Source organism: Scophthalmus maximus, chromosome 6, assembly GCF_022379125.1.
Source record: "Scophthalmus maximus strain ysfricsl-2021 chromosome 6, ASM2237912v1, whole genome shotgun sequence".
Classification (NCBI taxonomy): Eukaryota; Metazoa; Chordata; class Actinopteri; order Pleuronectiformes; family Scophthalmidae; genus Scophthalmus; species Scophthalmus maximus.
Window position 1 is genome coordinate 10,355,407 of NC_061520.1, and position 23,155 is coordinate 10,378,561.

Consider the following 23,155-nt stretch of genomic DNA (forward strand, 5'->3'; position numbering starts at 1 on the left):
GTTTGGTTGTGTCACGGAGAGGATACCATAGATACCACTACTGTCCCCGAGAGGCCGAGTGTGACGGCTGTTGCACGAAGAAATGACTGATTGCTAAAATAATCGCTGTGCACATGTGGACCGACTGTAGCTCGCACGTCCGTCAGCCAGCTGAAAGTCGTTTTCGAAACTGTGCAGAGGTGAGATGCTGAATGTCTCCGTGTTCACACATGAATCCAGAACTGAAATCAGATCTAAAAATCTTCGCTTTCCATACAACATTTGCACTATATGCACTTAGACTGACACCGTGCATACTGGATGGAGGACAGCACATACCAATCAGCTCCACTCATCTTATCCGGCGCTTGATCTGCCAGCGGAGGAATCCCACACACTTAGCGTGTGGCTGCATAATATGTGAGCTGGAAAGCTCTCTGAGATCCTGTGATGGACGGACCTCGACTCCAGCCTTTGAGAACACAAGGCTGCTCAGCTTCTCCCTGTTGTTCTCTCCAAAGTAATGGAGTTCACTCCGTCCACTGGGGTCTCATCTCTTGCTACGTGAAGGGGAAACGCAAACGCAAGGAAGATGATTGAACTGGCTCGGTCCTTCACCTCATCAGTGGAGGAGTGCTGACCGCCTCAGAGGCCCTGCCTTTCAAATCTCCCTGATTTTTGGGCCCTTATATGGTGATGGATCAAAAAATCTGATAGGACGTCTACCAAGGTTATGCAGGAATGTCAGTACAGTGGTCGTGACCCCTCTACGGAAGATTCAATCAGAAGAGACACTGCAATCAAATCTAAATTCCTTAAAAGAAAATGCAGCAGGGCTGCAGCTGACTGTGTCGAATGGTTGTTTAGTCCATAAGATGTTATAAAATGGTGAGAAATGTTGAATGTGTTTCCCAAACCTCAAGATGATGGTTTGTTTTGTCAAAAGCACCACAGATATTCAGTTTACTGTCATATAGGAGCAACGAAACGAAAAAAATATTCATATTTAAGAAGCTGAAATTAACCTGCACCTCAGCTGAAGTACCTGCACCTCAGCATTACAGTTCTTTCCTCTTAGTTTTTCCTTTTTCTATTTTTCCCTTTTCAGCGGTCCACTCATGTGCCATCAGCAACGGTGGATGTGAGCACTACTGTGTGCAACAGTCTGCCGCTCATTTCCGCTGCCGCTGCAAGCCAAATTACGTGCTGGCAGGGGACGGCAAGCACTGCAAACGTGAGTGCCCATGTTTCCAAATCTCCGGTGAAAGGCAACACTAGATACGCACCAACACACATCTGCACAAGACTAGAAAGGAGGAATACGAAATGGACGATGGGTGACGGAGGAAGTGTGCCAGTAAAACTGACTACTCTGTAAGATCATGAAGGTGTCGTTCTGAAGATTTGATCATAACATTAAAAACACATTGCCTGCATCTTGCTGCCAATAGTAATTATCTGACAGAATGTCTGTGCCGGAGCAGGATTAACGGTCGCTCATGGGATGAGACATTAAATTACACTGAACCACAACAGTGTTCTTCATTGTTTGGGTTCCCCCCCCCCCCCCCCCCCCGAACATGACGTCCTTGCTACTTTTAATGTGTCCGATCTCAGAGGCCCTGTGGTCGAGCATGTTTCTCTGAGACGTGGGAAAATTATACATGCATGTATTTCGAATTATCGTCTTTAAGATGCTTTCACTTTGTAATTGTTGGCTGTGAAACCGCTTCCTCAAATTTCTGCAGCCGTGAAGGTTCGCAATCGCCAGATGCCGGACAGGCTTACACAAGTCACACACACACACACACACACACACACACACACACACACACACACACACACACAAACACTAGGCAGAGAGAACAGTAAAGAGACGAGGTGGAGGTGAAGAGCGTCAGTGTAGTTTGAAAAAAGATTTGCAGAGAATCAGCTTGTACACTTTTCTCCACGACTGTGCCAGAAGCATTTACTACCTGACTCTGACGCCATGTAGGTTTTTCTGTTTGAGCGTGTACTTTTTTGTGTGTGTGTTACAGTGCAGAACCCCTGTGCAGATCAGAACGGAGGCTGCATGCACGCTTGTCGGGTCGACGGGGGCAAGGCCCACTGCGACTGTAAAGTTGGTTACATCCTGGCTGAAGACGGGAAAACCTGTGAAGGTAAACTGACCGGTGACAACAATTTTGACTTGATAATGGTTATTAATGGCACTTGGAGCACAATGTGTTGATTAGACAAATATATTTACAGAGACAATTGCCAGCAAATCAATCTCACTGTATTTATTCAGTGCTTCAATTGTTTGTTCAAATACTGTTTCAAAATTCAATCTTGACGAATGAAAATGATTTTGATCGACAATTTGGTCAAACATAGTAATATAGTATAGTATGAATTTGTGAGTGGAAAGATGACGCCGAACTTATGAGCCAGTGTTTCCACTGTCGCGATCAACCAGTACTAGGTGAAATGTCAAATCCAGAAATGTGTGAGAAGCACATGGTGGCGAATGTAAATTACATATTTTTGTCACAGATATTGACGAGTGTGAGCTGGAAGACGCCAACTGTGCTCACGGCTGCCACAACACTCTGGGCTCGTACGCCTGTGTTTGTAACACGGCCTACGAGCTGGGGTCTGATGGAAAACAGTGTTACAGTCAGTTCAAACCCTCCTTCTTCTCTCTGTATTATTCATATGCACAATATTTTCAGTCCTCTGATCCACACGCACACTTATCTCCCTGTGAACTCGGGACAGGGATCGAGATGGAGATCGTGAACAGCTGTGAGAACAACAACGGCGGCTGTTCGCACCACTGCCAGCATTCAACCGGCGGGCCTGTCTGCTCCTGTAACCATGGTTACAGGCTAGATGACGACCTCAGAACCTGCGTTGGTGAGAAATCGTAATGGACTGACAACAATTACAGGCTTATTACTTGTGTCTACTGAAATAATTCAGTTTAACTTTTACAACAACTTACAACAATATATTTTTTTTTTGTTATACAACTTATGATACAGCTTATGATATAATACTTGTAATAAATAATGCTTCATCAGTGTCTTTGTCATCAGTTTTATAAGCAGGGACCTTTTTTCATTATATATAGATTTACTCAACAATGTCCAGCCGTCACAGCAGGGTCTCTTTGCCCTCTCGCCTGCCGCTAATAGAACTTTAACAAAGGTGTCCGCACATGTTTTGTGTAATTCATATCCCAGGATCACTTCAACCCCTTCCCATACATTATCCACATATTTTGATCTAGTTGTTAAAATAGCCGGATTTGTAAAAATGTCAGTCTTCTCTATATGTTTTGTTTTTTTATTGGGAATAAACAATGTTCATAACATTTAACTGAGGGTCAATGAACAATCTGTCTGGCTGAACTTGAATTTTTACTTACTAATGTTAGTCTTCAACTCATCATTAAGGGCTAAAACTTAAATAGATTTGAAAAGGGATTCAGTTGGATTTTGATTCAATAAGCACAGTGGATGCTGGATTGATATTTGATTGAGATTATCTCTCTGAGCCACATCCCACCTTGAGGAGGATCGTATATCGAGACTGTGGAGTGGAACTCCTTATAACTCTAATTAAACTAGAAAACTAAACCTTCTTGTTCTTTGGCTTTAGAGTAAAGGAATGAACATTTACTGGAGTTTTTAAAGAAAGTGTTAAGTGCAGCACTATTATCCTCAAGCTGTAACATTGACCTTAACTGGCTGTTAAACCTCTGCAGTCTACATCATCTCATACAAAGTTTCTCTCAGTGAGCAGAGTGGGATCATAGCTTTTTGTGTTTGGCAGACGTCGACGAGTGCGGAGAGCTGAGCTCCTGCTGCGAGCAGGACTGCACCAACTACCCCGGGGGTTACGAATGCTACTGCTCGGCAGGATACCGGCTCAACTCAGACGGGTGTAGCTGCGACGGTATGTTTAACTCCCAGTCAATAAGTGGCCAGTTCCAGTTCGACTCGTGAGACGTCGGCACAAAAATGCACAACGTTGTCTTTGTTTTATTCGGCTAAGTGGTCTTGGCTTTTCCTCGGCGTCTCCCCTTGATGAAGGAGAAGCACATGAGTCTGTGTGTGTGTGTGTGTGTGTGTGTGTGTGTGTGTGTTGTTCAGATGTAGACGAGTGTCTGGCCGGCAATGGCGGTTGTGATCACACGTGCCAGAACAGCGCCGGTTCCTTCCAGTGTTTCTGCCGCCGGGGTTTCCGTCTGGACGAGGACCGGCAATCCTGCATCCGTGAGTATCAGCAATCAGGGGTAAAGAGAGAGGAGGCGAGCGGGAATCTCAGCCGACACACGCCAACGGAAAACTTGGAAAACCGCGACACACAGACACACAGACACACACACATACACAATGTCCTGCAAACAGTGTGTGTGTGTGTGTGTGTGTGTGTGTATGTGTGACATTTAGTCAAGAGTCTGACAGAGATGTTTTTATTTGTTGCCCCTTTAAAACCAGACTTTCCTGAAGTAGCAGATAGCTAGATATATAGATAGATATGTAGATAGATAAAGGAAATATGCACTTTCCAAGGTCAAAACAAAACACATGCAACATTAAAGGATTACAAGGTGTAAATATAGAAATGTGTGCATACAACCATATATTCATAAACAAGCGTATACAGGTATACACACACATGCACACACATATAGATAAGATATAAAGTTAGTAAAAGCGAAATATCAAACCAACAGCTCGCACAACAACAGAAAAATCTGTTGAATAAAAACAAGTCATCTCATCAAAACGATGGATTTTGTTTTTGAAACGACATTTTGAAAAAAAGCTGACAAAAAAACAGAATGACAAACCCTGTGTTCATTATTTGACCTTTCTTCCCGTCCTCAGCGTTGGAGGATGCAGTGGAGGCCCTCTCCAGCGGGGGTCCCATCGAGCTGCCGCTCATCCGCCCCCAGCTCACCTTGCTGCAGGACTACAGCCAACCTCTGGAGCGCTATGACGACTACGAGGACGACGAGGGGGAGCTGAGGGCCGAGAGCAACCTGGCAGAGAAATTTGGTGATTTGCCCCCCCCTCACCTCCCCACACACTCATTAACCACTCATTATCATTAACAGGAACCTGTATCTGATTACCTGAGTGTTGCTCCCGGGAGGCGAAGCTGTCTGACAGACTCATTTAGTGCAGGCAGGAACAGACCGCATGGCGGGGGTTAATCACCGCGCTGCATGCTCCCAGACTGTTCGTACACACTGTCACACCACAGTCTCTCTGGCAGGAATGCTGAGGCTTATGTGCCCCGGCAGCAGCTCCGGGTGTGATGCAGGACGTCAAGGACTCTGTTTAGTGTTTTGCCTAAACTTGATGGACTCACTTTACAACAAAAAGAAGCAGTTTTCTGCCCTAAACAGTAAAGCAGCAGTCACTTTAATTTATGCTTGGATGGAAAAAATATCATGATTAGAACTAAAATGTGATGGACAATTCATATTTAAGAATGTATTATTTTTCCCCCCACGTCCAGTGTGTTTGGACGACACCTTCGGGAACGACTGCAGTTTGACTTGTGACGACTGTTCCAACGGAGGCAAATGTAATGTGTGGAAAAATGGCTGCGACTGCCCCGATGGATGGACGGGCATCGTCTGCAACCAGAGTGAGGAGCCGCACACACACACACACACACACACACACACACACACACACTCCTGACAGACGTGTGCTCAGCTCTGTGAGTTTAGCAGTGATGGACACTTGTGTTTATCGATCTCACAGCGTGCTCCGAGGGACACTTTGGCAAAAACTGCTCCTTTCACTGTAAGTGTAAGAACGGCGCCAACTGTGATCCGGTCACCGGCAGCTGCCGCTGCCCGCCGGGAGTCAGTGGAGACTTGTGCCAAGATGGTGAGTTGGTCAAAAGGTTATTTCTTTTATTTGTTTTTTAGTGATCACTTTTGAAGTTATATGTGTTTTGTTTTTTTTCCTCCCGTGTGCAGGTTGTCCGAAGGGCTCCTATGGGAAGCAATGCAACAAGAAGTGTAACTGTGCGAATAACGGGCGCTGCCACCGAACCTACGGAGCGTGTCTGTGTGACCCCGGACTGTACGGACGCTTCTGTCACCTCCGTGAGTCCCACCGCCCCGAACATCACCGGACGCTCACCGTCCAACTCAGTCAGCAGCCTGACTGCACTTTTGACCTTGTATACACATGATAAGAAGAGCTTGTCGGTTCTCTTGTTGCTGTCGTGTGGTGTTCAGAACCGTCACTTACCTAAGTCTTCTTTGTCTCAATGTCTTCTTCTCTTCTCCTGCAGCTTGTCCTAAGTGGACCTTCGGACCGGGCTGCTCGGACGAGTGTCACTGTGTCCAGCAGAACACTGTGGAGTGTCACCGTCGCCACGGCACCTGCACCTGTAAACCTGGTTACCAGGGCAACGCGTGCAAAGAAGGTGGGTACACTGTCTGAATACTCTGCTCTCCTATTATTATTATTTTTATTATTTATCAATTCTACTGTATGCTCTTTGCAATCTTCGATACTTCGACTTGTAATTACTTATATTCTATTGAAGAACTGTTACAACTGTCTTTACATGGTGTGTCATCGCTCTGTCCTCCTCTGTCTCCAGAATGCGACCCAGGTACGTACGGAGTCGGCTGTGAGAGGAAGTGCTCCTGTCCACCAGGGGTGTCCTGCGACCATGTGACCGGAAAGTGCCAACGAAAGTGTCCCGCCGGTCGTCATGGGGAGAACTGTGATCAAGGTAGCGGCCCCTACTGAGGACAGCCCCTTACTCTTCCTTTGTGTTTTTGTACAAGACTGTACAAGACTTTAAGACTGTGTGTCTCGTCTCAGACTGTCCGGAGGGAAAGTTCGGACCAGGCTGCGTTCACGCTTGCAACTGCACCAGTGCCCCGTGTGACGCGGTGACGGGACAATGCAAGTGTCCGGCAGGGACGTCGGGACACCACTGTGAGAACTGTGAGTGCAAACACAATTTCATTTTTTACAGCTACAACAACAACCCACAAATTTGACATAATAATGAAAATATAATTTTCCCCACAGTGTGTCAGGAGGGATTTTGGGGACCAGGTTGCAGGGACACCTGTCCTGCGTGTGAGAACGGCGGCTCGTGTGATAAACACAATGGATCGTGTAACTGTCCTCCAGGATTCATGGGACGACTCTGCCAAAACTGTGAGTATCTGCAGTGTGCAATTTTTTGTGTCGCTAACTTTCCGTAGCGACAGGCATTACACAGTCAACCAGCTGAGGATGATGGCAGTAATGTGGAATACTGAAATCGTGCAGCAGGTGCAGTGCCGACACAAAATGGAGGCACCGTGCTAAAAGACAGAGAAGTAGATTTCCTCAGAGGTCGTGAGGTTAAAAAACCTTCAGCAGCCTGAAATGGTTTCAGTGTATGATTCCACCTCGACCAGCCACTGGCTCGTCCGCAGACGCCTGAGTCTCAGTGCAGAAACTGTCATGGGAACTTTGCTGTGCTTCTCATGTGACCTGGCGAAATTTTCCTCAAGTAGATCAGTTCTGACTTTTAAGAAAAAAAATTGTTTCTTTTCCTTGTGCAGCTTGCCTGAGTGGACGTTTCGGTCAAGGGTGCCAGATGAAATGTGTGTGTGAGAACAATGCACACTGTGACCCAGTGAGTGGGCGGTGTACCTGCGCTCCCGGCTGGACTGGACACAACTGCAGGAAAGGTAACAAGTGTGGGAAACATTAAGCTGACATCAGCTACTTCACTGGAAGAGAATTATGTGGGCGGGGGGGGAATATATAGAAACTTATTTGACGTTGGTGTTTGCAGTGTGTGACGCAGGACACTGGGGAGTCGACTGTGCAGGAACCTGCGACTGTCGAAACGGAGACGGCAGCTGCGACGCTGTGACGGGCCAGTGCAACTGTGAGGCTGGTTACACTGGAGCGCGCTGCCATCAGAGTACGTTGGTGTCTTTGCTACACACTCCTGGGACAATAGTGTTGATTCTATCTTTTTTTTTGAAGTCACTGGAAGTAGAATTTGTATATAATAAACCTTATTTGGAGGAAAATGCTGGTGAAAGTTAGTGCAGTTGCTGGTTTTCCCAGGGTCATTCTTAAAGTTACCACCAGGTGGCACCAAAGTTAATGTTTGAAGTCCTGTACAAAGTGGCTTTAATTGTCTCCTAAAATTACCATTAGATTCTTTGTTGTTTTTTATGTTTATTTGTTTCAATCTTTTAGTTCATATTTTCAACATTATGCCTTTGTATTTTTTCTTGGGCACTTGTTGAATTTTTTTTCCTGTGTGCATGTGTGATATTCCCTCAGAGTGTCCAGCAGGTATGTTTGGTCTCGGTTGTCGCCACCGGTGTCAGTGTGACAACAAGGCCTTGTGCGACCACGTGAGCGGAGCTTGTACCTGCCAGGTTGGATGGACAGGAACCTTCTGCGAAAAGCGTAAGAGAAGTTCCTTGATCCTGATCACCTACTGAATATTTAGATATGCTATTGACAGGAAGACTTAATGTGTGTGTGTGTGTTTCAGCGTGTCCTCAGGGTTTCTATGGGCTGGACTGTCAGGAGAAGTGTTTGTGTCTGAACGGCGGGAGCTGTGACCATGTCAGTGGAGTTTGTTCCTGTCCCGCGGGCTGGATCGGTCCATTCTGCAACCTGAGTGAGTGTCCCGTCCTCAGCATGTCGACAGGGGCTGGCATCATTCAAGCGTAAAACAATAAATGGGTGGAATAGTAGATTTTTTGGATCTTTTTATACATTGACTCACACCGGAGTTATTCGGGGAAACCCTGACCGGTCGCACATGAGAAAATACGGACTTGCTGGTCCCCATGCTGTGGCCTGTATCACTTTTCCAGACCCTGGAATTTCCACTTTTTGATCAGCAGAGTTCATGGAGAGGTAACGATATTGTTTGTCCCTCTGCTGGCAGCGTGCCCGGCCGGGTTCTATGGGGAAGCATGTAACCAAACCTGTGGCTGTGGCAACAATGGCGCCTGCCACCCTGCCAGTGGGCAGTGTGTGTGCCCGCCGGGCTGGACCGGACCCAAATGCACAGAGGGTGAGTTTTACACAACAGAGGGAAGGGATCATCACATGCGACGAGAGGTCACAAGGTGGTTTTTTTACCTGGGCTCTTTTTTTTTTCTTCCTCCCAGAATGCCCTGCAGGGTTTCATGGAGCCGACTGTCGGCAGCGCTGCTTGTGTCAGAACGGAGCCACCTGCAATAGGACCAGTGGAAAGTGTACGTGCGCCAGTGGATGGACGGGCACAGCCTGTGAACTGGGTAAGACTCCGAAAAGCCGCGAGTAAGAGTCTCCGAATGTGTTACCACAAAACCACCTGCACTGGATCATTGAAATGAAAAGTCATAAACATCACAACTGGGGGACCTTTGACCGTTACTTATAACAACACTGTTCTCAGATCAGGGAAAACCAACGTCGGTTTAGTCAGACAGTGATGTTGGTGATATTCCCACAATGCTCAGGACGACTGCATCGATTAAACTGTGACAACCAACCACTTCTACTTTGTGTGCTTTTGAAAAGATTTATTCGTATGTTTGTTTGACCTACTTCATGTTGGACTCTGGGTCCCTGTCTCCATATTGATGACGTTGGTGGACTGTGTAAACACCAGTGGAAATAAGTCCAGGGCTTCATGGTTCTCTCTCGGATAGTGTCGGTTGCAGATGTGTCGGTGCGTCATCGTCAGTAAACCACGAACCAAAGCGCTGCAGGTCAAACTTGAGGCAGCACATCCGTCTGTAACCTGGTGGATCTTCACAACAGACAACTTTCATCCTCTATTTCTCTTCCAAAGAAGTTTGGCTGTTACTTTTTGCTGAAACCTCTACGATCATCCCGATGCTGGTGTTTCTTCTCAGACTCGCAGTTTCACCACATCTCCAGATCACAGCACTTAAATTTTTAAAACTATAAAAACAAGACCCAGCTGGTAGAAAACCAGAACTTTCCTTTAACCACATGCACAAGCACCCGGTGAATGACTTTCCCCCGGTTTTGTCCAGAAAAGTTTTTTTCAATTTTTTTTTATCCCTTTCCATTTATTTGTCTAACCCTGATCAGGAAGGTTGGTGTATGTTGTGAATCCTCCTCAGACAAACCACTGATGAATCAATGATATTGTTGAATCCGTGTTTCTGCCTCTTCTCGATGTGATCGTCTCCAAACCCTCATGATGGCCACGTCATCACTCGCGTTGAAATGACTGACATGAATCTGTGACCGACCTCAGCGGCCCCAGCGACCGACCGACCGACCGGCATCACACTGTGCAGCCTCAGATCCAAACACTGAAATCCATCCCGTTTAACCGCCGGCGCTTCTGATTTTGCAATATTGCAAAGCCACAATGATGATGTTGCTTAGTCCGGACAGAAATGTGGAAGAATAACTTTACCTGAACCCCCGAGGTAAATATTTAGAGCAGTGGCCTTTGGTTTGCCGCCTGAGCTCATTTGTTTCTGTCCGAAGTTTGGTTATTTTCTGGCAGAGTTTTTGCGCCGCCGACGAGTCGAGTCTGTTAGAAGTCTCTCTCTTTGACCGGGTGATGACATTCCGACTCGTTCTCCCTCTGAGCTCCACATCTACACACCGTCCTCCCTCTGGGCCTGTTACAACCGTTCCCCCGTCGAGCCCTGCCAGGCCCGGCCCCCCCTCCTCAGGAAACCACTAATCCTGTTGCTGGAATGTCTTTACCCTCCAAACTCTGTGGCTACTACCTCTGACTGCCAACTCCTCACGCAGTCCAACTGTAAATTATTTGAGGAATAATAATAATTAAAAAAAATTGTGTGTGTGTGTGTGTGTGTGTGTGTGTGTGTGTGTGTGTGTGTGTGTGTGTGTGTGTGTGTGTGTGTGTGTGTGTGTGTGTGTGTGTGTGTGTGTGTGTGTGTGTGTGTGTGTGTGTGTGTGTGTGTGTGTGTGTGTGTGTGTGTGTGTGTGTGTTCCTGCTTGTGTTTTGCACAGAGTGTGTAGCGGGTCGGTTCGGGGCGGACTGCCAGCAGCAGTGTGAATGTGAGAACGGCGGCCAGTGCGACCGACAGACCGGACGGTGCGGCTGCCGCGCCGGCTGGATCGGAGAGCTCTGCGAGAAAGGTGAGCCGGGCAAATCTCTGCTGTGTGGCTGAAGCCAGACTAATGAACCTGTGGAAACTGGGACCGGCAACACTTTTCCTACTAATTATAACCTCCTAATTTCCTAACTCTGCTCAGCGTGTGAAGCGGGCCGGTTCGGTTCTGGCTGCGAGGAGAGATGTCGCTGCTCGCACGGCGTTGCATGTCACCACGTCACCGGAGAGTGTCAGTGTCCTCCAGGGTGGAGAGGGAAACTCTGTGACAAAGGTACGAAACTCTGGAGCCTCCTGCAGCCCCTGGTGGACAAGTGTCTGCCCCGTTCCGTTCAACAATTATTGGAAAGGATTCGAAAAAACATTGACATTTCATTTATCACACTTCATATTTACCGGATAAGATATTTACATAATATTTACATGCATTGTGCATGTGTTTGCTTGATGTTGTCATTGAGTTTCTCCATATTCTACTTTTACGGTCTTTGTTACTCTTTAAAAAAAAAGAAAAGTTTTTACCTTATGCTCAGTGATTTGGACAGATTGACTCATGTGCAATGAAATGTGAAATGTGCAGGATGGCTAAAAGCATCTGGTGTCATTTTGTGTGTGTCTTCTCTCAGCGTGTTTGCCAGGTACATATGGGAGGAACTGTGTGCAGCAGTGCAGCTGTGCTCAGGGAACTTCCTGTCAGCACATCTCCGGAGAGTGCGGCTGTCCTCCTGGATTCACCGGCAACGGCTGCGAGCAGAGTGAGTTCCGCGGGACCAACTCTGGTCCGGTTTTCATCCACCGCTGCACGGAGCGTCTCTAACACACGTGTCTGTGTGCACGCTCTCTCTCTCTCTCTCCCTCTCTCTCTCTCTGTCTCTCTCTCAGCTTGTCTTCCAGGGACATTCGGGCAGAACTGTAACCACGTCTGCCAGTGCTCCGAGACAAACCAGCTCTGCCACCCAGTGTCTGGATCTTGTTACTGCGCCCCAGGGTTCCAGGGTCCCAAATGTGAGCAGGGTACGTGAAAAGAAAAAAAAGAGAGCATATTTTTACACACATATTAGGTCAAATCAAAGTGACTAAGAGCCATTTCAACGCAACTCCACTCATGTTCGTTATGTACTTTTAGAATGCGGAGAGCGTCGCTATGGTCCCAACTGTGGACGAGAGTGCGAGTGTGAAAACGGAGGGAAGTGCGTCGCCTCCACCGGAGCCTGTGAATGTCCAGCGGGATTCATCGGAGCGCGCTGCAACATCAGTGAGGCCTGTTAGGCAAAGGCACGAATAAATGAGTGAGTGTTACAGTTCGAGGTGACAACTGTCGTGTGTGTGTGTGTGTGTGTGTGTGTGTGTGTGTGTGTGTGTGTGTGTGTGTGTGTGTGTGTGTGTGTGTGTGTGTGTGTGTGTGTGTGTGTGTGTGTGTGTGTCGACAGCATGTCCAGCCGGGCGTTACGGAGTCGACTGTGCTCTGGCGGCAACGTGCGGAGACGGAGCCCAGAACGACCCGGTCACCGGTCGGTGTGTGTGCGTCCCTGGACGAAGAGGAGGGAACTGTGGACATGGTGAGTTCTTACCGTTGTGCGATTTTTACTATTGCTTTTTATAATATTACACCAACGATATAGATATATTTTTAATTCATTTTATACACACTGTGTTTTTACAGTTAGAGCAATAACGTTCCATACTTACTCACAGTGACCATATGGGGATAACTACGTGTTTGACCACTGTTTTGCTCTATCTGCTGTATTTAAATCTGTTTAATATTTAGTAATTGTTTAGCCAATCGTGTTTATTTTAGTTTACATGTTGATGAGCACACCGCACTTTAATCACCAGTAGTCACAGGCCACACCCACCTTCTCAGAGTTGGTCTCTTTCGTGCGTTATTTTTTTCATGTTACATGTTTTGTTGCACTATTTCCTTCCTGTCAATGAGGATGAATGAGAATAAAAGTCAATTAAAAAGTTTAAACTCTGCGAAGTGGCCCTCTGATCGTGTCAAAGTCTGGACTCCCCTGTGCGGCAGAGACTGTAATGATCCTCTCTCTCTGGAAATTGAACATACAAAACAGCAGAAACGACTTGAAATAACAAACAAATGTTCTTGAGAAAGAAGCTTGACCTTAAGACCTTACTTAAATTCAATTTTTGTGTGTGTGTGTGTGTGTGTGTGTGTGTGTGTGTGTGTGTGTGTGTGTGTGTGTGTGTGTGTGTGTGTGTGTGTGTGTGTGTGTGTGTGTGTGTGTGTGTGTGTGTGTGTGTGTGTGTGTGTGTGTGTGTGTGTGTGTGTGTGTGGCCTCAGGCTGCTCTGTGGGATGGTTCGGGGCGGATTGTGTCCAACGTTGTAACTGCAGCAACGGAGGCGTGTGTGACTCGGTGACCGGCAACTGTACCTGTGGTCTGGGCTGGACTGGTGCGCACTGCGACAGAGGTGACGACAACATCTGTTGTTTCTGCTTGTTTTCGCATAAAATATCTACTGTAGCATGCAAAACCCAAACATAGAGGGTAAGATTTTTTTTCTTTTTGTCTTGCCTGCCTCCCTCCCAGAATGTCCCGTGGGCAGATTCGGGGCCAACTGCCAGCTGACGTGCAACTGTCAAAATAACGGCACCTGCGACAGAGTGGCGGGGGCGTGTCGGTGCGGTCCCGGCTTCTACGGACATCTGTGTGAACATGGTGAGAGCCGACGTGGATCGTGTCAAGGACCAAAACCAACAATGAGTTCATTTTGCTAACACTCCCATAGTGAAGTGTACAAGGTGACGATCGTGTCCCTCGTCCTCAGCCTGTCCTCCAGGTCTCCACGGTCCTCTGTGCCAGCTGCAGTGCGACTGTATGAACGGAGCCCCATGTCACCCCGCGTCGGGACACTGTCTCTGTCCTCCAGGATATTACGGAGGCCGCTGCCACAGAGGTCAGTCGCATCACTGCCGATAACGATAATCTGAGCGCCGGCGGCTTGTGTCTAATTTCTCCCTTTTGATGAATATGATCTCCCGTGTTTCCGACCGCTGTCCCTCAGTGTGCGAGCAGGGCACTTTCGGTCAGGGCTGTGCCAAGGTGTGTGACTGCGACGACGACTGTCCGTGCGACCCGGTGACGGGACGATGCCTCTGCTCCTCCGGGAAGACGGGAACCAGATGTGACATCGGTAATCCTCCGTCCTTGTTTGACTTTTAGATCTCTCTCTCTCTCACACTCTCTCACACTCCCTCTCTCTCACACACACACACACACACACACACACACACACACACACACACACACACACACACACACACACACACACACACACACACACACACACACACACACACACACACACACACACACACACACACACACACACACACACACACACACACACAGTGACAGCGGAGACCAGTGTGAGCTTTAATAGAAAGTTGGAACATGTTAAGGAACATGTTAAGAGTCGCACGACTCCTCTCCAGTACATCGAGCAACTTGAATTTACTAGTGATGTCAAAACAACCCTAGACACAGACACGCCCCTGACGAGGAATATGATGATCCACTGATGTGCAGCCGTCGTTGACCGGCCTGTCGTCTCAACAGTAGGTCCCCCTCTGTGTTGTACAATTAAACTCCTCTTCTTGTGTTTCCTGTCAGACTGCAGAGCTAATCACTACGGGCCCGACTGCGCCGAGACCTGCGAGTGTCAGAACGAAGCACGGTGCGACCGACGCAACGGCCGCTGCAGCTGCGTGCACGGCTGGATCGGACTGTCCTGTCAGGAAGGTACAGTAGTGGCTAACACACAGGCGTCCCTGCTGTCGGAGCAGTTAACCTTTCCTCATCATTGCAGGCACACGGAACGGCAGGTGACGAGGTTCGCCGACTCTCGAGTCCGAGCAGAAGTGGCGTTTCCACTGACTCTGTGACACAAGAGTGAATAACTCGAGTGCTGACGGCCCATTAGTTACTGCACGTTCTCTTTTGGTGTAGTCTTTTCAGATAGCATATGAATGTTGTGTGTTTGGAGGTGGACTCAGCTCTGCGTCTGTGTTTTGTTAGGGGGACCCCCACACCTCACCTCCGGGAGCAGCAGAGGACTCTCACAACACAACAACTCATTATAGCAGCTCCCATCCACCTGAACGACTCCAACCAAAACCTGGGACACATCAATCTTTTACTGAAATGACTCGAGTCGTGTGAAATCTTGTGGTAGGAAGTTGGGGCAGCTGGAGGACCTTCATGGAAATAGACTCTCTGATGATGAGAACTGCGATCCCATGTTTCGGACCGGAGCTGGACGATACTTCATTTTTATATTTGCACGCCAACGTGTCCTTGTGAACCGATTGACATTCTGGCGTGAGCCTGACCTGTCACCGGTACATTGAGAGTTTCTTGTACATACATTTAATACCACGACCTCACGATAAAAACACATTCCTGGAATTTTCATTTAAAATCGCTTAAGATTACACAGCTAGAATTCCTTCTGTCTAAATATGTTCCCCCTTTGAGTTGATTCTGTGTATAGGTTGCTTCATATTTATATTTAACAGTTAAATATACTGCAAATGTAAAATATTTTGTTTCCCACTGGATAAAAAAAAATACCATGCAGTTCTGCCAAATCTACAGTCCAGTGAACGATTATTTTTTACACATAAATGCCAATAAAGACAGACACATCAAGTTTGTTTTTTTTTAACCATTCTTATTTTATCATTATTTCATTGTCATTGAAGATCGAAGCTGTACATCCTGTCTAAAGTTCAGATTCAAGCACAGTGCTGTAGCAACGCCTGCAAAAGAAAAAAGAAAAGAAAAGAGAAAAGGCAAAGGTGATCACAACCAGAATTATATACAGAGGTCAAACTATGTACAGGAGACACCAGGCGCTCACTAAGTCCTCTTCAGAGCATTCCTAACAACGCATACACAACACAGAAATTGCTTCTTTTTATCAGTCTTAAAATTGATACAATACAGATAGGAAAAATGCAGCATGATGAATTTTTATTTTTTAAATAAAAACTTCTTTTGATTTTCTACTGCATTAAAGGCAAAAAACATAAAAAATATATTCTCTGTATAACTTTTAACCTTCTGTAAAATAAGCTCTATCCACATGGGTCTGGTTTTCATTTCTGAACTTAGTCATTAATGTTAGAACAGCGAGTACGATGGAACCAGGAGCTCTTAAAGCAAGACTTCCACCGACTACACTCGTCTTAAAACACTGAAGTTATTTCACACACGGCGTTTGTTGGGCAAGTCAGCGCAGAGTGAAATAACAGATGGTCGAATAAAATGTACAGCTATATTATTTAAAGTAGACATTTTGGGGAATATGCTTGTTGACCATCTTGTCCAGAGTTAGATGAGAAGATTGATAACACTGATTTCTGTCTGTTCGGTATGAAGCTACGTCCGGCGGTCAGCTACCTGAGCATAAAGATAATTAATCATAAAGCTACAAAACTAACAAAAAACTTTTTTTTAAATAGTACAAAAACAACCTTTGCTGCTTGTACAAATTTAAAGAACTGAAACATGGAAATTTTGTCTTTCTTCTAAAATATGGCATATTCATTCTAACCTTCATGAATATAAAGTTAAACGTAGTTTCTGATTAACCTGATTTTGAAACCGCCAAAAAAAGATTCCTTCTATGATTAATCTGTAATTTTACTGATTAGTTACTTTTTCAAGTTCCACATTTAATGTGTGAGACTTCCACCAGTTCAGTCTGTGTCGCATAAGTGAAAAGAGAAGTCGTCATAATGTCATTTTACACAATCACTTTCTGCTGAAATGTATTGCAATCCTTATTCAATCATAAATCGTGAGAAATGATTCTTAACATTGGCTGATTGTAACAGCACACACTCCCTCCGCTTTATGTTAAGATTAGCGAGTTAGCTGCCAGCTGTAGCTTCATATCTACCCAGCAGACGGGACAGTGGTTGCAGTCTCCTCATGTTACTCTTGGCAAAAAAGCAAATATTAAATCTATGAACCAAAATGTCAAACTTTGCCCTCAAGTCTCAATCGCCTCTCCGCTCGCTGCAGATGATGATATTGAGACACAGGAACTCCACAGACTAATTAACTAAATCTTCTTTGCTTATCGGAAATTCTTTTTTCTTCTTCTGAGAAAACAGCATCGGCTTGTGCCGCTTAAAAAGACACAGAAGACACGGCAAACCAATACAGGGATCAACTAATACAACAGGCTATAGCAAGGGATTTGTTTAGTTGTCCCCCCTCCCTAACACACACACACACACAAAAAAAGGGATCAACAGTCGAGACAGTTTTCTGTTGAGATCTCCTCCTCACAAATCCCACACAGTGATGCTCACTTTGATTATTCCCTTCACAGAAACCGAGAAGCACCTACGTCCCGTTCACATCATCGTTTGCACTAACAGTTTTGCTTCTTCTGTATTTTCTTTCTTCTTTATGCTAAGAATCAATAGTTTCAGCTGTTAGTAAAAGATTTGTTATCGATATCTACACGTGTTAGTTAGGGGGAGTAGCATCACCCTGCTCGTCCCGTCGGTTATTGAAGGCTGGGTGAAGAGAGTCCATGCTGTGAGGATGTACCACATGCTATCCACTTGTGCTTTAATCACAGTAAGAGAGCACCCAAAGGAGAGAGAATGATATACTGTAGGGTGGCGTCAAATTCTGGAATAACATACGTATAAATACGTGTCTCAAAGTGTATGTCGTGCTTGAATCCAACCTCACTATCCTAAAGCGTTGAGCTGTAACTACGCATTCTGTATATGAAGGGCTTTTGTTAACTACTGTAACAGCACAGTCAAGTAAAGATATACATGGACTTAAGTCCATACCATAGATAAGATAACAAAGTGGACAGCACATGCGTCAAGATGAGTTCTATACTCCCGCAGGAAGTGAAAGTGAAACACTCAGGTGTGTCGTCAAAGAGAGAAGAAAAAAGAAGAAGAAGATCTTTGGCTGAAGCCACGCGAAAAAAAAATGTCACTGGTGCGGCCCCAGTGTGAACACACGAAAGAGAGACGGACAAGCAAATACAACCTCCTGACCGTTTTCACGCCTACGCACGACTAAAGCCACCTGCTCCGATTCCCTGAGCTGCTGCCCCTCTGCTGATTAACTGGAAACGCCAGCTCGTCCTCGCCACAAACACCACCACCACCACCGGCCAACGTTTCCAGACAGGTCGGCCAAAGGGGGACGGGGCTGTCGAGCAGCGCGGTCTGACGCAACTGTAAATAAGGCAAAAATACTTGAACAAAAAATGTGATCAAGGACAAGTTTCCATGAGATGTGGAGCCAGCACTGATATGACCACTTCCTGTACAGTTAATCCTCAGCCTGAACACCCCCCCCCCCCCAGAGGTCGGTAACACAGTGAGGCAGGACACTGCATGTGATTTAGGATGACTGCAGTTCCTCCTGTTAGGGGCGAATAAACAGCTAATGTCTTCAGTGGCAGTCGCCCGCACACAGCAGCCTACGCTCCTGACTCGATACTCGTGGACAGTTCACTGGTCAGGACGGGGGAGGAGGAGGAGCCTCGGAGGCAGAGCGCCGTCGTCAACCCCCTGTCCTCTCAGACTCAGACAGCGGGAGTGTCAGAGCATCAGGCTGGACGAGTTCACTGCCAGTGAAGACGCAGAGGGAGGATGAGGAGAGGGAATTATCAGGAGGCGATGAAATTCTAATAGTGCAATGGTTGTGAGATAAAACTATGTTATAAATACCCATCCTCTCCCCTCCAGAACCTATACTGACAATACTAAAGTGCTGATTGTTCAAGCCAACACGAAGGCTTTACACTGACAATGTCAACAACAAACAAACAAACAAACACACAGTTTTTCTTCCAGAGAACACTTGATGGACAGGAGTTTGTAAACAGAACGTCCGAGGAACAAATGGTACAATGTGTAGTTCTCGTATATTCGTACAGTATGAACTTCATCTTCCTTTTAGTTGCATTCATCTTTGGAAAAAGGAAAAAAAAATAAAATCTGGCTGCCAAGCAAGCGTGTGCTTTTTTATTATTTAAAAAAAAGAAGGTATTTTTATCTATGGTTTTTAAAATATGTTCAGCTGAATTGACTGTATAACTGATTTAAGTATGAGCACATATCCCTCATCCGCTCTTGTCCGTCTGTCAGTCCCTTCATTTCTTGTGGAGGTGACTGTATTTTTCCTCCCCCTTCTCTCATCTTATCCCCGTGACTCTAAATGAGGCGCCCTGCGTGGCCTTGGTGTGGCCAGACTCATGCGCCAGGGTCTCACTTAGTAAAAGCTCAAGCAAACAGAGGATCAGGCAAAGGTGGGGCGCTGCTGCTGCTGCTGCTGCTGCAGCCCTGCCGGGCGGGGCCATGCTGCGTGTTAGGAGCGGTAGTCCTTTTTACTGTACGGCTTGTTGCCCAGGATGCTGTCCACCTCGTGGTTGATGGAGGACGACAACTTAGGGAGAACCTGTGACGGAAGAGAGACAAACAATCAACATCCTCTGCTCTTTTCACGTTTTCTTGTCTGAGCCTTTGTCTCTAGATAGCTTCCTCTACAGATGAAGGACTGTTTCTCTTTCAGGGTCTGTGATGTCAAATTCCAAGTAAAAAGAAAAACTGCAGAGGAGCCCTTGGGAAATGTGAGCTTAGCATTTCAAAACCGAAATATCAAATGCACTGAGGGAGAGGAAACGCATAGTGCGCACACATCTTGTATACAAATGTGTCCACACACGCACGTAAACACACGCGCGCGCATACAAAGTGTCAGAATAGAAGAGTGTAGCGATGCTCTTTACTTCAGGCCGGACATAATGTGGGCAGAGAAGGTAAAACCCCCACCAGTCTGAAAACCCCATTAACACAGTGCATCTTATCAGGTGAGGGAGAAGTGCTCGCAAGGTTTGCCTCCAATCCCCAAGGCAACTGATACTCCGCTGACCTTATTAACTCGGTACAGTAAAGCCCCCAAGTGTGCAGCAGCAAAACTGCCCGCGAGGCTCAGCTGTACCCCGAGAGACGGAGGACGCTCCTCTGGACTGTACGGCACAGATATACGGACCTGGTGAAACAGGTCAGGTCACGTTTTCATAGTCACGATTTCCTCTACAGAACCACAGACACGTACTCACACACACACGCACAGACACACACACACACACACACACACACACACTGTAGCCTCACCTGTATCGCTCCTATGTTCTCCATCAGCTGGTCGGTGTTGGACGCCCCTAAAAGGACAGAGCTCACCCCCTCGTTCCGTAGGCACCACGCTGCAGGAAACCAGTAAACAGCAATGACACCCCCACAATTGCTATGGACACACTAACACAACACCCCCGACTCAAACACACTGCACAACATCTGCACACATCACAAATACAGAGCAGTTTGATCTCCTGTTGCAACAAAAAACAAAAACAACAACTACTGCAACACTTCCTGTATAAAATGATCACTTGCCACAAACGCTAAAATCCTCCCAGTGTGGAAGAAACGTTCAAATCCTTTACTTAAGTACCACATAATAAATACTCTGTAATAAGTAAACTGCAAAAGTATCCTCAGCAAAATGTATATAAACTATCAAAAGTAAAAGTACTTCTTGTTCAGCAGAATGTTTATTTACTGAGGCTGGAATCTAACCACATTACAGTTGTAAGCTATATTATCTAATACAACTGGGTGCTTTTGGCATTGGGGAGACTGCAGATTAAACAGATTAAGGCATAAAGGGATGGCATGTTTGCTGTAAAAACAGCAAGATTATGACTCAACACAAAGCCTCAACCAAAATGAAAATATAAACAGCGGCAGGTCTTCCACTAGACTGACAGAGGAGTAGACCTGAGATACTCACAGCGTCTCGTAACTCTATTCTCCCTTCACTTGGCGGCACCGAGCCAAAGGCAGGAAGGTGTCACCAAGAAGGTTTATGATTTCACCTGTGTCTCTTTGTTTGTAAGCATGTTCCCACAACAATAAGTGAACCAGGGATGGGGCCTGGGAGAGGGAAGAACCCATTTAAAAAAAAATGTTCCCCTCAAAGCTGTGATGGGACAATGATCGACATTTTTGTAAAAAAAAAAAAAAATGAGAGTCTGTACAATTTGGTGCAAATAATCAGACACAATTTTTTCCTTTTATTTTCCTATTATAAGAGGAAGTCAGTCGTGTTAGATTATTTGGACTGGGCAGAGGCTGGTTCAATACTGTAAACACAGTTTAGAGGAGAGATATAAATCTCTTGTGTTGCCTTCAGGAGCGCTAGAAGGATTTATGGTAATTGGGAGAGATGCGGGTGTCCTCTAATGGGCCGTGAAACCCTAATCTATGACACTGTATTACTGCCAGGGTAAAAAATCTGCTGTGATCTGCACCGATAGGAAGTGGAGTCCTAGATTTACTCGCCGCGCCCCTCAAGTCTGACGCTTTAACAGCCCTCGCAGGAGCGTGCGTCTTCGGGGGTTTGCACGTTCTCACTCTGGTGCCCGGCAGTGAATCAATATCGGTCACTCGCTGGATTTATGTCAGGGATGCTATTTTTATGCTGACACTGGAAATTGTTTAACACGCGTTAACACCAGGGGAAACCACAGACCTGCATATACTAACACATACTGTAAACATATTTACATTACGTATGTTGATGTTTACCACATCATCGTGTTAAAGGGGACTGCGCTACATGATACCCTGTATATTCTATTAATGTTGTTGTTTTCCTGTGAGCAGACGAGTTCATGTTGCTTCAACTTACACTACTTGTCTTTTTATCGTCTCACTCTAAATGCTTTCCTGTTTTCTTGTTTCCAATTCTCTTTTTGTCTCATTAAACTCCAAATAAAAAAACCCTTGCAACACAGACACAAACTGGACAACACAACACACCCACAGTCAAACCAGACAGCAGCGAGCGGCGCTGACCCCGGTCCGTCCGAGGCAGAGGGACGGACAGACAGACAGAAAGAGAGAGAGCAGCAGAGTGTATCTGCGTACCGATGGCGAGTTGGGGCAGAGTGCAGCCCAGCCGCTCCGCGATCGCCTGCAGCTCTTTCAACTTCGCCTGCTGACGCCGGCCCTCCTCGCTCAGGATCTTGTCCTTCAACCACTGGTAACCCTGTTTGAAAACACAGCACACCTGCTCAAAAACACAGCCCTGCTCACACGGCTGCGACGCAGCTCCTGTGTCACCAGGGCCTGTTTTTAAACACGTGACTCTGTCTCCTGCCGCCTTCGGCTCGGCGAGGAAAAAGGTTTCTCCAGCTACGCTCACTGAAAAACTGAATATTCAGTTTGTTACAGTTACAAAAGATACAAATATTAGAAAGAAATCTGTGTTCACAAAAATCATTAGCGTTATGTTTGTGTTAAAAAAGTTAATTTATATCTTGATGTCAGAACAACATGGAATCAAGGGTCAGAAATTAAACTGTACCATTAATGCTATTAACAGAATAATCACTGAGTTAAAGAACCAGAACACCACAAACATCCACGGGCAACACTGAACCAAACGGGAAGCAGCTCATTCCACACAAGTCGTCAAAGATACTGCACAACACCAACATGGAGAGCTAGTTTCATGAACAGGGGGAAGTCTAATCCACAGTCACTGACACACAACTCACTGACACATAACAGGCTACTCCACCACGGGGAAAGATCACGGCCGTACGTCAGGTGTTAGCTCCTGTGTCACTGGGTGAGTTATATTTTTTTATTAGTTCAAAGTCGAGATGAGAATTTTTATTTTGAATAAAATGAAAGTCGTTTGACAGTGTGAAATGTGTTGAATGTTACTGTTACTGTGTACTTCCTGAGTTCATCTGTTACTTTGTATAGGGATGTTCCACCAGATTTCAGAGGTCTCACCGATCTCTCCTCCTCATTAATGTTTGGTTAAAGTGGCTGTTTTGTTCCCTTAAGCTTAGAGCCTTCAAAAAAAAGATTCCAGGTTACATACGACTTCTCAGGGATAAAACCCTGCTTCATGGTTTTAACTATCAATTTAATTTAGTTCCAGTGTTCCGCAGGGAATTTTCAAATCAAAAAA

The 23,155-nt window shown here is 46.1% G+C and overlaps 2 protein-coding genes across 9 annotated transcripts in view; one reads left to right on the forward strand and one right to left on the reverse strand.

Moving 5' to 3' along the window:
• Positions 1-15,766, forward strand: part of megf6b (multiple EGF-like-domains 6b) — a 54,567-nt gene extending 38,801 nt beyond the window's left edge. For all 3 annotated transcript variants that reach the window (XM_047332746.1, XM_035631097.2, XM_035631099.2), the window contains 32 exons: positions 1,088-1,213; positions 2,019-2,141; positions 2,518-2,640; positions 2,743-2,880; positions 3,802-3,924; positions 4,122-4,244; positions 4,863-5,033; positions 5,500-5,631; positions 5,751-5,879; positions 5,972-6,100; positions 6,292-6,426; positions 6,607-6,741; positions 6,834-6,959; positions 7,047-7,178; positions 7,571-7,699; positions 7,807-7,938; positions 8,310-8,438; positions 8,527-8,655; positions 8,929-9,057; positions 9,155-9,283; positions 10,992-11,120; positions 11,238-11,366; positions 11,719-11,847; positions 11,975-12,106; positions 12,219-12,347; positions 12,523-12,651; positions 13,398-13,526; positions 13,646-13,774; positions 13,884-14,012; positions 14,121-14,249; positions 14,729-14,857; positions 15,134-15,766. In XM_047332746.1, the coding sequence (XP_047188702.1) occupies positions 1,088-1,213; positions 2,019-2,141; positions 2,518-2,640; positions 2,743-2,880; positions 3,802-3,924; positions 4,122-4,244; positions 4,863-5,033; positions 5,500-5,631; positions 5,751-5,879; positions 5,972-6,100; positions 6,292-6,426; positions 6,607-6,741; positions 6,834-6,959; positions 7,047-7,178; positions 7,571-7,699; positions 7,807-7,938; positions 8,310-8,438; positions 8,527-8,655; positions 8,929-9,057; positions 9,155-9,283; positions 10,992-11,120; positions 11,238-11,366; positions 11,719-11,847; positions 11,975-12,106; positions 12,219-12,347; positions 12,523-12,651; positions 13,398-13,526; positions 13,646-13,774; positions 13,884-14,012; positions 14,121-14,249; positions 14,729-14,857; positions 15,134-15,198 (4,109 nt within the window). In that variant the 3' untranslated portion in view covers positions 15,199-15,766. The remainder of the gene's footprint in view (positions 1-1,087; positions 1,214-2,018; positions 2,142-2,517; positions 2,641-2,742; positions 2,881-3,801; positions 3,925-4,121; positions 4,245-4,862; positions 5,034-5,499; positions 5,632-5,750; positions 5,880-5,971; positions 6,101-6,291; positions 6,427-6,606; positions 6,742-6,833; positions 6,960-7,046; positions 7,179-7,570; positions 7,700-7,806; positions 7,939-8,309; positions 8,439-8,526; positions 8,656-8,928; positions 9,058-9,154; positions 9,284-10,991; positions 11,121-11,237; positions 11,367-11,718; positions 11,848-11,974; positions 12,107-12,218; positions 12,348-12,522; positions 12,652-13,397; positions 13,527-13,645; positions 13,775-13,883; positions 14,013-14,120; positions 14,250-14,728; positions 14,858-15,133) is intronic.
• A 1-nt stretch (position 15,767) lies between these two features.
• The window catches only part of kcnab2a (potassium voltage-gated channel subfamily A regulatory beta subunit 2a), a 68,103-nt gene continuing 60,715 nt past the window's right edge, over positions 15,768-23,155 (reverse strand). For all 6 annotated transcript variants that reach the window (XM_035631108.2, XM_035631107.2, XM_035631109.2 and 3 more), the window contains 3 exons: positions 22,099-22,219; positions 20,284-20,372; positions 15,768-19,564 (listed from right to left, as the gene is read on the reverse strand). In XM_035631108.2, the coding sequence (XP_035487001.1) occupies positions 19,475-19,564; positions 20,284-20,372; positions 22,099-22,219 (300 nt within the window). In that variant the 3' untranslated portion in view covers positions 15,768-19,474. The remainder of the gene's footprint in view (positions 19,565-20,283; positions 20,373-22,098; positions 22,220-23,155) is intronic.